This window comes from Ammospiza caudacuta, chromosome 3 (assembly GCF_027887145.1).
Source record: "Ammospiza caudacuta isolate bAmmCau1 chromosome 3, bAmmCau1.pri, whole genome shotgun sequence".
Lineage (NCBI taxonomy): Eukaryota > Metazoa > Chordata > Aves > Passeriformes > Passerellidae > Ammospiza > Ammospiza caudacuta.
In genome coordinates, this window is record NC_080595.1 from 71,244,902 (window position 1) to 71,260,515 (window position 15,614).

At 39.1% G+C, this 15,614-nt stretch overlaps 1 protein-coding gene across 1 annotated transcript in view; it reads left to right on the forward strand.

Moving 5' to 3' along the window:
- The window catches only part of LAMA4 (laminin subunit alpha 4), a 96,548-nt gene that overhangs the window by 68,506 nt on the left and 12,428 nt on the right, over positions 1–15,614 (forward strand). Inside the window, exons 21-29 of the mRNA XM_058800875.1 lie at positions 213–375; positions 2,450–2,583; positions 3,730–3,901; positions 5,919–6,050; positions 7,071–7,213; positions 10,606–10,741; positions 11,867–12,004; positions 13,524–13,657; positions 14,878–15,042. Of these exons, the coding sequence (XP_058656858.1) occupies positions 213–375; positions 2,450–2,583; positions 3,730–3,901; positions 5,919–6,050; positions 7,071–7,213; positions 10,606–10,741; positions 11,867–12,004; positions 13,524–13,657; positions 14,878–15,042 (1,317 nt within the window). The remainder of the gene's footprint in view (positions 1–212; positions 376–2,449; positions 2,584–3,729; positions 3,902–5,918; positions 6,051–7,070; positions 7,214–10,605; positions 10,742–11,866; positions 12,005–13,523; positions 13,658–14,877; positions 15,043–15,614) is intronic.

A 15,614-nucleotide genomic window follows, 5' to 3' on the forward strand; every position in this document is an offset into this window, starting at 1 on the left:
TCTTCCTGATTTTGAAGAGCCAAGACCCAAGGGGCCACAGGGAGGAAGAGACAGTGTCTGTGGTCCCTCCCTTTTTTACCTCCTGATTACTAGTCCTTGCTAAGGAATAAAAACCCTTCCAGTTTTCACTTACTCCTGAGATGGGGGCTTGTTTGTTCTTTTGTAAGTCTGGCCAACATGAAATTCTCTTCTCTTACAATTCTTTTCTGCAGGATCGGAAGACATGGCAAAATGTTTTTAACTGTGCCCAGTCTTAGCAGCACTGCTGAAGAAAAGTTCATCAAAAAGGGAGAGGTTCTTGGTCCTGGCTCCCTTCTTAATTTGGAACCTGAAAATGCTGTTTTCTATGTTGGTGGAGTGCCTCCAGACTTCAAGGTTGGTCAGATAAATATTCTGTATTCAAAATTAAATATTGCAAACTAACCTTGCTGGACTTCCATTTAAACACAGAAATGGAAGATTTAAAAAAAAAAAAAAAACCTTATTTAGTCATTTATCATCTTAGAACTCTATCTTTTAGCCGTGGTGAAGAAGTTTTGCCTAGCATATTTTGTCATGCAAGTATGACGATCAGGTGTCTGTGAGCTGCTGTTCAGGTTTCCTGAAAAGTACTAAAAGGAAGGCTTGCTAGCTGTTAAATAGCATGCATAAACAAAGGTCTATTAGTCCAACCTAACTTGCAGGCTACCACTATTTTTCAATGCTAATGAGTTCTTGGTACTTAGAATTTCTCTTTTGCAACTGTCATAAAAATGTATTGCTAATATTAGGATCTTGTGGCAAAGCAGCAATACAGTCATTTGTTTGAATTTAAATTATCACTGATTCAAATCCAGACTTATAACAGCATGAAAAGTAACCTGTGCAAAATATGTCCGAAGACCCGTGTGAGACAGTGGCATCAGTCTAGTTCTTAATAGTCAGCATAAATTAGCACCTCACTTACCTGCTTTTGTGAACATACCAGTTCCTCTTTTGGAATTTAAAAATTTCTATGAATAATCTTGGCTGTGAAAATTGCATGGCTGAATAAAAACACACCTAGAAAGACTTAAAAGAATCCTAAATTCTTTAAGCTAACTGTAGTAGGCTCTAAAAAGATCCAAATACTGATCCACAAGCATCTCTCCTAAAAACATAAAAACAAAGAAAGAGTAACTCGATATGTATGCATTCCTGAGTTTGGCATTGTTATGACTTATAGGTACATGCCATGGCAGGAATTTTGGATTACTGAGCCCTGGGTGCAAACTGCCTGGGAATAGGACTGAAGACAGAATAAGTCTCATACACACATGCACATACAAAAAGTCATCCAGCAAATGAACCCTCCAAGTCTGTTCCAGAGCACAGCAGAGGAAAAAGAAAAGAGGAGAGTGAAGTGGAAAGGGAAATAGGAAGAAAAGGATTCATGGTATTATTTGATAGGCATCTGGGTCCCTCCCCCTTAGAAAAGGACACCTCACACTTTTATTTAACATAATGCCTGATTTGTTAAAAGCCTTTTGCTTTCCTGTTACATACTTTGCAAATATGAAATGCACCACTTAACCACTAGAACTCCCATGCTTAACATAATTTCAAAGACTAGAAAAAACAAAAGAAAAAAAAAAAAAAGATCATTTACCAAATGTATGTGCTGCAGATAAGAATGTAATTTTCTTTTACAGCTACTTATATTCTGTATTGCTGTATTACCATTACTATTGTATCATAAGAAAGTGAAAATAATGAGAAAAAGGAAGAAAAGCTACACACAGTGATCAAACTCTGAAGTACAAGAGGTGTTATTATCACACCTGTTCCACAAGGCAAAATATTTTAATATAAAAAGAATAGTCTAAGTCTGTTAGCTTTATTCTTTTATATTTTTCCCCTCACCAGTGTGGCTGTTTAAATTCCATTTGCAGTGACCTCTGTTAAAAGAAGAAGTCTCTACATCCTGCTAGCTGTTCAAAATAATACCTACTGAGGATTACCCACTGGCACAGATTTTGAATCCCTGTCTCCTGGGTTTAAAGAGCTCTCTCATTTCTCTCTCTTTAATTATGGTATGCAGTTATTTTTCTGGCTGTGAAGGATATCTATGCATTAGATATGAAATATTCACTGAGTTATTCAAAGACATTGAGTAAGCTCTCTTATTAGTCAAATCTTAACCTTTTTCCCTGTTTCCAAGCATGCTCCCACCAAAACCACAGAAAAAGTTTTTGTTTGCAGTTGCCCTACCCGGCCTAATTCTCTCACTGTAAGACCTTTTATGTGCTCCCTTTTCACTTACAGCCCAAAGGCCATATCATACGAAGACTATTCTCAGCAGCATCAACCTTTTCTTTTGAAAATACGAATTGCACAGGGACAAAACAGATCCCAGGCACAAATGCTCTCACAACACCCAACTAAAGAGGGCCACCTTTCTCCTTTTAACTCTTTCTTGTCCTCTGCACAGCTCCCTCCTAGCCTAAACCTACCCGGCTTCATCGGCTGCCTGGAGCTGGCCACCCTGAACGACGATGTGATCAGCCTGTACAACTTCAAGCGCGTCTACAACATCGACACCGCCACATCGCCACCTTGTGCCAGGTAGGGGACAGTCTTACAAGTGCCGGTCCTGATGGCTCATTCCTGCTTCAAATTAAAAAAGTGAAGGTGGTATTGAGTCGTCCCAGAAGGAAGTTGGTGGCTCTTAGGCATGGACAAGTTTAATTTTTTTTTATTTATTTATAAATCTATGTATGTATGGAAGTTGGGCTGTTTATGAGTCACTTTTAGCGTGAGATATTCTATGGTTTTCCTGCTCTCTCCACTAGCTAGCTCACAATCTTGTTCATGTCTTCATAAAGGAAAGTGCCACATTAGCTGGGGCTTGTTCCAGGCTCCCTCCTTACCCCACTGCTTGCCTAGGACAGAGCTTCTCCTGACTCAAATCACTTGCTCCAAGTGATACTGACACAGGCAGTCAGGTCTACTAGGCCAGATAACCTTGAGGGAAGTACAGCTAGGAAGGCTTGTACAAAACTTTACTGCTGCCATACACTTAAAGCCACCACACATATTCCTTAGATGAGGCTTTCACAAACTGGGAAATGCAGCTCCTAAAGTAGAAGTGAACATCAGCTGCAGCATTCATTTAGCACAGACACAGCAGGCATTTTGCTCACCCTACAGGCAGCAACAGCAGAACCTCTCCCTGGAAAGAAAAGGAGAGTAATTTGCAGCATGCACTGGAAAGAAATGCAGGAAGTGTTGGGATAGAGAAAATGAGCTTCCCACACCATTCCCACAGGGAGTGCAAGCTGCTGCTCTCCAGAACAGAGCATACCAGAGTCAGCTAAAGTTCTTGGAGAATTCAAATGGATTTCTGCACAAACTGGGAAAGCTCTTAATAGACATATCTGTGCATCCTTATAACGAGGAAGTGCTGTGGGCCTATCACTTTACAAGGATGAGTAAAGAATTTTCCCGTCCTCTACGTATAGCACAGGATAAAAGCATGCTATAATGATGAAGGAGTTAGATGCCCCTTCAAAGCTACACATTATTTCTCAGGAAAAAAAATTCCCAGAAAAAAATTGCAAGGAAGTCACCAGTCTCACTATTGCCAGACAGAACAGAACTTCAGAACAATTATGTCAATAAAGTACGTAAAAGGCATTTAAGTTCCCCTAAATTAAAATGGGGGACCAAAAATGGGGCCAACTAATTCTTCCCTGCTTGTTTTTTCCATAGAGATAAGTTGGCTTTCACTCAGAGCAGGGCTGTGAGCTATTTCTTTGATGGCTCTGGCTATGCCTTGGCCAGAAACATTGAGAGGAGGGGAAAATTCAGCCAGGTGACGCGATTTGACATTGAAGTTCGAACGCCTACAGACAATGGATTGATCCTGCTGATGATTAATGGGGTGAGTACCAAGTTCCTGCTACTACCCTTTATCCATTGGCACCACAAGTCCCTCTGTACCTAGAACATCTTGGAAAATGCAAAATGTATATGTCCTCACATTTAACTTCTGGGAAGAGGAAACACTTTGTATTTGTCTGGTGCATGTATACATTAGGAGGGAACTGGAAATTGCTCTGCAAAGGCCTCAGGAAGCCAAAGCCCTGAGCTGGACTCTGCTTTTATCCAGAGACAGTCAGGACTTCAAACTGGTCAGATGCTCGTGATGATACTTCAAGACAGACTCCAGTTAAGCCCAGTTGTTGTGTCTCTATTTAAATGTGAATGCTCAATCAAAGTTATAGGAAATTTCTGTGAAGTAACTCCCAAAAAGCAGCCACTTCATGGTAGCTGCCACTTTATAACTGTGCCTCAGGCTGTACTAGATTTAAATATTTAAGTTACTGAAAATAGAAAGCAGTCCAAATAAAAAGGCTTGATCCAAATGTCAGGAGCTTTTCTGAAGTGTGAGACTGATGCAATCTCTGTAAGAGTTTGAAGACATGAAAATATCTTCTGAAGACAAACATGGGGTTTTGGGGTTTTTTTTTGTCTTTGGGCATTTCCATATCAAGCTCAGGATTACAGAAAAGACTAGAAAAGCCACAGAAAATATTTTTCTATGCAGATGCAATCCACAGACAGACACTTGTGTAGACACCTACATGTAACATTGCTTTAAGCATTTAGAAAAAAAAAAAAATCCACTCTTATTAGAAGAGCTACTCTGTAGTGTTTGCCTTTAGAGTAACTTCCAGAGGAGGGTGGTGGGAAGCAATTTGCTCTGCAGCATAGCATGCTGCCACTAACCTTTATTCTTAGGAAGTTTTGACTAAGCAGTTGCTGTTAAAAGTTGCAGAGCACTCATTTTTCTTCACAGCAAAAGCACCTAGACATTTCTTGGAGATGTATGCATTTTGTATTTGTCATTTGAAACTGTAATCAAGTTGGATATCAGCTGTGGGAGACCTTGCCTGCTCACAAGCACTTTTAGAAAGTCTGTGTAAGGTAGTCCAGCTCATAAATATTCTTAATGTAATCCTTGTTTAATTTTCAAGTTTATGCTGTTCAGAACAAACCCAAGCCACAGTTTCATTTAAAAGTGCTAGATTAAAACCTACTCCTTTAGAGTCAGAAGGTGGACTCATTTATGTCAAAGACAGCAATTCTTAGTTTGCAGTAGTGAATTGAGAATTATTGTTCCCATGTTTCCATTAGCCATGAACACCAGGAGAGAAGACAAAACATTGAAAGCATTAACCCAGATGCACATTTGCTGAAAATTTTGTTTCTGTTTCTTTATGTTTAGTTTTGGAACAAGACCAATTCTAGGGTGATCTTCATTTCAAGCACTCCCTAAAGATTTTCTAAAGTACAGCTCCTGCTTATAAAATTTAGGTCACCCAGCCACAAAACAGAAACTGAATCATAAAGTAGGAGCAGTCAGGAATTCTAGAAACCAAATACATAGTAAATACACTCCAGCTATTGCCATCATTTCAGTAAATACATCAGTGCTGATTAGGGCTGTGAAAAGACAAAATCCTGAGCAATTACAGACATCGTGATAGAACTTCATAATGCAGACACGGCCATGTGAGCACAACATTGCTTTCACCAGTCCAATATCTTTCATTTAGGGCATGTGGTATTATTTCAACAGTGAATAGGTGTGTTCACATCAGGAATACCTTGCTGGTAGAGAATAGTGACATCACTGTACTACCAAATACTATTTCTATAAGGAAACAATTCCAAGTGTTCCAAGAAAGCGACACTTATAAAACAATTTTATGTTCATGTGCATACATAAACATATATTACAAATATAAAAATGTAGAAAATGTGTTAGACTTCCACAAATAAAAACTTATTTCCCAGCATACTTTTCCCAATGTCAATCTTATAACTCTATTTATAAATTTTTTTTAATTGCTGCCACACAGTCCTTTTCTGACTGCTGTTTTGTTTTCACACAGAGCATGTTCTTCAGCCTAGAGATGCAGAACGGTTTCTTGTACCTCCGCTATGACTTTGGTTTCAGCAGCGGCCCCGTGCTTCTCGAGGACTCCATGAGGAAGGCTAGGATTAACGATGCTAAATTTCATGAGGTACAGATGTGGTCACTATCACAGCTGTTTGGCCAATTATCCCAGAGGCTCCAAGCAGAAATAATTGCTCCAATGGCCATGAAAGGTGCCAAAGGACGAGGGGCAGGCAGTGATATGGTAGAACAGGCAGAAGAGCAGAGGGCATGCAAGTCCCACCAGTTCCAAGCAGAGGAAAGGGAAGGCTGTCCCTGCCTCCTCATAAATCAGTGCTTGTAGACAGATTGTGTGTATTACTAGCCAAGGACAGGACCATTCACATGGGAGAAAGTTTTATTAATTCCATATGAAATTATATCAAGGACAGTCCTCGATATCAAATATAAAACTTTCCTCAAGTAAAACCATGTCATTATGATAACTTGATCACCTTAGTTATTATGCTTTGCATTACAAGAATTACAGCATTTACTATTTCCTTTGAAAAGAGAGTTGATTTGGTAGCAACCTTTTATATACGCACAGTATTTTAGGGACTTTGGCAGATGTAAAATATCTACTTGCATTTAGTTTCAGGGAATTTGCTGTAAGCCAATGTAACTGTGACAGCAATAAATTCCCCCCATAGTGAGTTGCTTCTCCTGCCCTTTACTTGATGTCAATTCAAAGTCTGGTTCGTGACCAAAACTACGGCTATAGATCTGTTCACGTTTAAGCAAAGAACAATTTAACTTTTTATGCTTTGACAATAAAATAACTTTTTAAAAGTATGCCTTAACTGTTGGATAAATCAAGAAAGCATTCTGAAGTTTACAGAACTTCTGTTTGCCACACTGTAGAATTTGATACCTTTTCTTTATTCTTAATTGAAATATCCTGAGGATTCAGTCATCAGAAAAATAGTGACATCAAAACAAACTTCCTACTAGTAATCACTGTCAGCCTCTCCCGATTTACAACCAAATTCTCTGTTAAATGGGAGGAACTTTTCAAACAGAAGGTGCAAAGATGCAATCAATTTTGCAAGATCACCATAACAGCTAATAAAAGATTACACTTCTAAGCACATGCTTTTCTTTTCAGATTTCTATTATATATCACAATTCCAAGAAGATGATCTTGGTAGTAGACAGAAGACACATAAAAAGTGTGGACAATGAAAGAACAGCAATGCCCTTCACAGACATTTACATTGGAGGAGCACCTACTGAGATCTTGCACTCCAGGTTGGTTTACAAATGAGATTAAATCAGTATTTTCAATTAATCACCATATGTAAAGTTGTATGGCCTGTCCTTAAGGAGTAAGAATGAAACAATTTCTTTGGCATCAACCTTATGTAAAACAACCCTTCAGACACTCTTTTAAGTGTGTCTCAGAACTCTTAAGTACTCAAGACAAGGCTTGATCCAGCACAATTAAATTTTACTGACACTGGCCCTATTTTAGAAAGGGTAACAGGAACAGTTGTGTTCTTCAAACAAAAAGGCTTTTTCAGAAAACATGTTAACATATAAAATTGGTATTGCTTCTTGCTCAGCAAAAAGTGACCAAAACTCTCTACCAGCCACATTTTCAATCTAAAGATGATCTTTTTCCCACTAAGCATTTCAGTTCTGATTTGTCTCAGGTTCTCTTTGGATCGAAGTCAGTTGTCTCTGTGTAGGCGTGGGAAGAAAAGGTCTCATTTTCCTATTGTACCATTTGACAGAAATGCAGTTTAATCTCAGTAGACTGTGCAACTCTCATTTCCTGCCACAGGAATCTGCTGGACCCCAGGGTCACGCCCTGAGAGCAGACTGGCTACTTGAAGAAGAATATTCTCTTCTGATAGGCAGTATGCATTCCCAGGGTCAGACAGCAAGGCCAGAATTTTCAAAAAGGCTCCAGCTGCTGTTTCAAGTGTCATAACTGCTAACAGGAATACCCTCCATGTTAAAAAAAAAAAAAAAAAAAAAAAAAAAAAAAAAAAAAAAAAAAAAAAAGAGCAAATGTTGAGCAACAGCTTCTGGGACTTAGTGGTAAATCTTGTGACATTTTATTCTTTATTTTGTTGTCAGAATTAACTGCTGACTTGAAAAATAATATCTGAGATACAAAGTGTTTAATCTTTAAGCTTTTAAGACAGTGATAAACTTCATGTAAAGAAAAATTATGCCTTTCAATCTCCTGTAGTTATTTGAACGTGCAGGCAAGTGGTGGGCAAGGGAGAAACAGAGTATAACCCTAACTGTCCTTTCAAATAGTTCTTTTCAAAGGTCTTTCATAAAGGGCTATTAAGATAGCTAGTGGAGTGGAGACAGAAAATGCTGCAGTGGATTGGAAAGCAGCTGGGAAAGAGAAAATAGGACATAGTAGTAACTTTTCAATTTTCACAGTATAAAAAGTCTACAGCACATCCTCAAAGGATCTCTCTCAGGGCTGGTATTAAATACATTAATGATTTAGAAAGAAAGTACAGAAGGATGGTGAAAATTACTCTCATTAATCAAGGCTAAAGAACACAGAAAAAAGCCCAGAAGGACCTAGAAATCTAGGCAATTGAGCAGCTCAATGGCAGATGAGACTTGTTCACAAATATAGGACAAATGATGAATCACATGAATTATGCCTGCAGTTTTCCAAGCAGATTGTGGTTATTCTGAAAAACACCTGGAAGGTACTGTCAAAGCAGGAAAAATAGCATCTCAATTAATAGGCAGTATCAGATAAAAAATACCGTAGGCATTGTAAAAATATTATCAATTATAATGTTAAAAAATATGTACAGAAATTATTTAAGCAGAGGTGCAGCTTTGTCTCTGATATTATACTCAGCTTTCATTCTCTTTACAAGAGTAGTCAGCAAAAAGTACAGACCAAACGTGGTGGCATCATTCTATTTTTATAGGAGCATAAGTTAGTATCCTACTGATGATGTACTACTCTCTCTACTGCTGCTGCTATCTACTACTGATATTTATGCTTCCTCTTTGCAGACAGACTCACATTTAACCAACTCTGCAGGGCAGCAGCAGCGTGGGGAAACTAGCTCTAGTCTTATAGTAGTCTAATATTCTCCTGAAGCAACATAATTTTCTCTCTTCAAACGCATTTTTCTCTGTCAATTGCCTTTTTTCTCCAAATAAATGAATCTGGAAGTACCACCATACATTATTTTATCCCACCTCACTCACTGCATAAAGCAGAAAGCTAAAGGTAGGTAGGAGCACTGGGTACTTAACTCTTAACTGAATGAAGAAATTACCTCAGAAGCCTTTCTTCTATAGCTTGTTTCTAGAAAATGTTGTGGCATTTGACAGAAAGACATATTTGTCACATCCAATCAGAGTAAAGATTATAGTGGTTAATTGATACCCCACAATTTGATCCAAATCCCAGTAAGGATGGCAGAAGCCTTCCTGCTGGTTTTGCCTTCCTGCTGCTTTCACTGTGGAGCAAAGGAACTCACAGACAACAAGTGCAGGTAGCAATGTCAACAGTATCACGTCACACGAGGTGAAGAGAGTCCCACTGCTAAGGCACATCTTATTTAAAGGACAAAGACTGCTTCCAGGCAGCCAGGTCAGAACTCTGGATTTCACACCCACTCCTTCAGGGTATTTGCTCCCTCACTATCTCCTGGACTGGTACGCAGCAGCTCCCATGTAATTTTCTTACCCCTATCACAGACTCACTGTGATTTTATGCAAATGATTTCTTCATGCACCTTGAGATTTGTGAGGATAAATTCAATTATAATCATCCTGTGCTGTAATATTGTGCTGGTATGTTGGAAATGTGTGGAGTTGAAAAACTAAGAGTTATGAGTAGGAGCAATTGGGATTCACTGCTGTGCTATCTACCTCAAATCTGACATAAAAATGATCCTGGAAGCCCACCCACTACTCTCATTTAAAATTATGTAAACCCACACATCAGCAAGTAGAACTTACTCTTACTTCCCTGACCTTTGTTAGTATTTTTCATAAGAAATAGAGACCCATTTGTTGTCATCTTATTGCAAAAAGTTCCATACCTTCTAAGTGATTTCTCATGAGCAGATCCTCACAGCACTGACTCCTTCTTCTTCACAGCTCAGCCAACAAACTCCAACTCTCTTCTCACCCAGCTGACCCACTCTTTGGTAGCACCCTTCTTCTTATTGGACACAGCTGTGGCCTATTAGGGACAGGCCTGTTCTTAGTCTTTGGTGATTAGTACAGCTGCAACTCCTCAGGTGTGAAACTACCTTCTGCACTATCTTTATTTTCTTACATTCTATCGCTCCACACCCATTTGCTTGCAAAGCCAAGAATGGAGCTTGCTAGTAAAAGCAAGACAGGAAACCTAAATCAGAACTTCTCTTCAAAGCTAAAAAAATTGAGATAAAAATATATTTATTTTTACTGTAAGTAGTTATAAATACATTATTTTTATCATAATTGGTGCATCTTGACTTTTCAAAACATAGAATGTGGCTCATTAGTTGTTTTACATAAAGATACAAGAATTGTGCACTAGTGAGGCAAATAACTGAAGCTCTTCCAAAATTCTTTAGAACATCTTGGCAACAAAATCCTGTTCAGGAAGGCAAGAGCTATCTAACTGCAGTTTGTTTGGCATTGTTGTCCAACAGCATTAGTTCACATCTGGCAGGAAGTATCAGCTTTAAAGGCTGCATGAAGGGTTTCCAGTTCCAAAAGAAGGATTTCAACTTGTTGGAAGAACCAGGAACCCTGGGAATCAGCTATGGGTGCCCAGAGGATTCACTGGTAAGCATAACACCATTTGTGACATAACAGCAATTTTGACAATGGGTATAGCTGGGAGCTTGAGTTTTACTGCAAACAATGGAAAGACAGTCTTCCACCAAGGAAATGACTGTGCACTCATTGACTGGCAGAGGTGGTGGGTTTGTGTGTGTCTGTTAAGTCTGCTGACATAATACCCAGTTTTCACTCTGAACTATAGCACAAGGTGTTTCACTTAAAATTCTTCTCATATGTGAAACTGCAATGTGAAAACTCAATAAATTATGTATTGCATTCTGAATGGAAATATTCCAGTGTAATTCATTTTTTTCTTAAAGATATGAGAAGAATCATCCTTACATGCATCCTAATACAGATGTGTGAAATGGAAAAGACAGCAAAAAATTCACCCTTCAAATGAGTTCTCCCTTTAAGCCAGATCAGCTCTTCCTCTGTGATACACACACCAACTGCACCAGCATTAGCTCTGAGAAAATTGCCATTTAGCTTCTGGTTCTTTCTATCATTCACCATTTGTCCAGTACAATGCAAGGCTGGCAAATCCAGATAGTGTTTGGCGTCTTCCTCCTGTGGCCATGTCTATCAAAAGCCATGCTGCAAACCTGTGAAGAGGAAGGATTGCTTGTAGAACTCATCACACCACCTCACCCTTTGTCAACATGGAAGATATCTGCAATTTGTCCTGCCTTGGACCTAGCCTTGCTCGTGAGACTCAGAGGGTTATAGACCACCCTACCCCAGTAGCCAGCACAGCGCACAAAGTAACATGTCACATGTTGGAACTGTGGTACAGTGCCACACAGCTCAGACAGGCGCATGAGCACCTCTGCCTCTACTTGTCATGCTCTTTAACATCAGCAGACTTAGGATGGGACCAAGATCCCAGGAAGTTGGGAATAATTTGACTTAGTCTAAAATTGCTACACTTTCTCAAGATTTTCCCATTATGTGAGAGAAAGCCTATATAAATTAGGGTAAGATATGCAGGAAAAATTGGTTTTTAGAACTGAACTGGATGCAACTGTTTAAAAAAAAAAAAAAGAAAATAAAGAAATAGCCTCATTCTTTGTATTATTGGAATGTTTTTTGAGCTGTACTTCTAATTTAGTTTTATTCAATACACAGATGTCCCGCAACGCATATTTCAATGGTGAGAGCTTCATCGCATCAAGCCAAAAAGTGTCCCTCTTTACTGAGTTTGAAGGAGGCTTTAATTTCCGGACCTTGCAGCCCAGTGGGCTGTTGTTTTACTATTCTGAAGGAGTAAGTATCTTTTTTTTTTTTACTGTTTGTTTTATTTTACCTTTTAATTTTTTTCCCAGGAGAATACTAAGGGAATAATACAATTTCTCACTTTATGGTTTCAAGATAAAGCAGTCCGCAATATAGAAGCATTCACTGGTGACCTCATTTTTACAGTTTGCATTTGATCTATAGATGAAAACCAGTAATGCTTCGATGTTATTTTGATGCTGAGAAGATAACAGGATCATATGCCCAGAATTAACATGCATCCACTTGTGCTCGCTGAAGTCCTTAGGGCAGAAAAGCACAGAGCATCTTGCTGTGCTCAGCAGCACTGCAATCCCTATTTGGACCTGCAGGTGCTACCAAAGTACAAATAATATTTAGGACCTGACATTTGCCATCCAGACAATCACCGAGAAGCAAAGTTTGTTTGAATTAGTGGCACGGCATTTTGAGCATTGCTGAGCTGACAGAAATCAGTCACAAAGCTGCCTGTATTCCCAGATGGCACTCAGACCTCCATGTGTGACTGGAAAAGCTGCACTTGAGAACGGCTCCTTGCAGCTCTGGGAAGCCAGGCTGCTCTGCATACCCCCTCAGAAGTGTGATCCGGGCACAAATATGGACTTGCACCCACAAAATGTTGTGTGAGACAAAGCGATCCCAAGACGCTGTAGGCTCAGACTGACATCTGCAGCGAGCATGAGCTCAGATGCCAGAACATTTGCAACCACCCCCAAATGTCTGTTCTGCGATGCTTGCAGAATATCATCAGCAGTGCAGCAGGGGAGGCTGCGTGGCACCGATAACCACTTCAAACTTTCCCGTGTTGCAGCCTGGAGAATTACCTTCAATTGAAATCAGTAACCGTGTGAGCTCCCCACACCTTTTGCATAAATGAGGCCTCGCACACACCACTTCATGTTTTTAACTCAACAGCTCTAATCCTGAGGTGCCAAGTGCCCTACTTAACAAGCAGAAGTTCAGCTATTTAGCGCAGAATGAGGCAGAACGATTCCTACCAGTGCACAGCGGCAGAATTTGCTCTAATGGAACTGAGAGGATTCTGCTAGTGGCACAGTGATCCCAAACTCCTGACCCAGATAGCGCATCTTATCTCTGAGATAATTTTGAGTGATTGAACGGGTCTGATCAGAGGGAATTAGAAAAAGAAAGAAGATGTCTTGTTCTTATGACAGCAGGAATCTCGCAGTAGCAGCTGCTCAATACAATACCAGAAACACAAATGAAATGTGAACATCATACATTTGTGCTACATGGAGGGAGCTCATGTGACAGGTACATGAAACATAATCAGCAGCAGAATTCCCAGAATTCAGACTTTAAAACTGGCAATATAAATTCTAATGATGTCATCTCTTGTTTTGCTTCTCAGAGTATAACTTTTTGCAAATTAAGCACAAATGGGGAACATAGAGAGAAGAAAAATAAAAACAACAGAAAAATTCACAGAACTGTTATTTTTTTTTCTGTGTAATACTTGCTTATGAAGGTGTTTTTGTCTGTATTTCAGTCAGATGTATTATCCATCTCTATGGAGAGAGGTTCTGTGGTTTTAAATGCAAGTGGAACCAAAATTCAGTCACCACAACGAAATTACAATGATGGAAAAACCCATTTCATCATTACCTCTGTCACCCCAGAAAGGTAAAGCTGTACAGCATCTTTTATTCCCTACCTTTAGAGCATAAATATTTCTTGTAAAGCACATTATCATTTAGCACTTACTTTTAAATACTTGAGTGGGGCTTTCTTTAAATGACTGATTTTAAAATGACTGACAAACTTGGGCCTGAGTTCAAGATGATGGGAATTTTTATTAAAATGAAAATAGTTTTTTCTGAAAGCTTAGTCCTTTTTTCATTCTCAGGTAAGAAAACAGTTTAATAACATTTAAGGTTAGCAAGAGATTAATTTTTTAACAGGATTAATTCTTTTAATTTGTTAAAACAATTCCCAGTTTAGCCTATAGTGATTGAGGCATCTTCACATAAAGCATTCATCTGGGATGTACACAGTGAAACATGTTAAAAATATTTTTAGCACTGGCAGCCACAAACATGACTAAATACAGCAGTAGGAAATAAGTCTCTCTCTGTGCTCTTTGTAACTCTTGAAAGCTTTGGTTTATTGGTATGTTTTACTATTGTTTATATGTTTAATTTTTTTTAGAAGGTCACATGCTCAAAGCAACTTTCTTTAAGAATCTTGAGATTCTTATCTTGAGATATCTCTACCTATGAGATACAAGCATTCTTACTTTCCTAATGGAAATGAAGGTTTGTACCTATGACTTCTGGCATCCAAGAATCACAGTTTGAAAAGCTGAAGGCGTGAAAAGGTGCCTTGGGGATTATGTTTCCCTGCGTTTGCAAAACAAAATCAATGTCTAATGCTTTAGTATAATCAGTTTCTTTATAAAGCTAGAGAATCATCCCTGACTATTGCAACAATTTGTAAGTTGCAAAATCAGATTAGGTAAAAAGAATTGTAAAAGCTCAAACACTGCACTGTGATGAAAGAGAAAGGGAGAGGATCATAAACAATTAGCATGTGCTTGGATCTTATGTTACCCCAAAGGTGGCTCCATCCCTTCATCAGCAACCCCCTAGTTTGTCTTTCTTCACTGTGCAATTTTAGACTTGACAATTCACTGCAGGGTAATATTCAATCCACGGGCCTGTGTACACAGTTTTGCCAATGCACTGCACTGCACAGCTGAAATCAAGGTCCTCTCGTGCCTTTGAGCAGCACCACTGAGTGTGTATGCACTGAGTGGAGCATTTTGGGTGCATGTACTGTGCTGTCTGACCACTGGCACCGACGTTTCCAAAGCTAGCCTGCAAAATGGATGCTTTGCTCTGCAGGTATGAGCTGACTGTTGATGACAAGAAACAGAGCAAGAAGAACCCAGCAAAGGACAGAGCAGGGAAAAGCCCAGACAGCATCAAGAAGTTTTATTTTGGTGGCTCTCCCCTCAGAACACAGCAAGCCAACTTCACTGGCTGCATAAGCAATGCCTACTTCACTAGGTGAGTAACATCCTCCCAAACACATTAACAGGCAGTCACTGCCCTGCCTGACAGCTTGAATAGTAGCTCATGAGAAATGATTTATCATCACAATAAAAATTCCTCTCTCATTTTGTGAGGCTAGACCGCATGTGTGAATAAGATTCTTACCTTATTTGCCATGTAATCTGTTGGCACAGATCTGCTAGGTTAAGATATTGTTAAGGTGGGAATAACTTGATGAAATATGCTTTCGGTACTGCACCTGCTAATGCTGCTGGTGCAATGAATAATTTGCATAGCTGTAATTTACATCTATATTATGTAGCTCTCAGGTCTGCCTTTGAAACAAAATTGTATTAAGACATCTTGCAGAAGCTGGGGAGGTTAGGACTTTGGTCATGTAAAAATGGTCAGAATGTGTTGATCTTAATTGTTTTATGAAATATTCTTATATAAATTTTAAAGTTGAATTTGATGCTGCAGATTAGCACTCTGTTTATGCCAGCATGTATACAAAAGGCAGATGTAGTATGGGTTGTCCTCGTTACCCATACATTGACTGATCAATATGTACTTTCATCCATGATCCA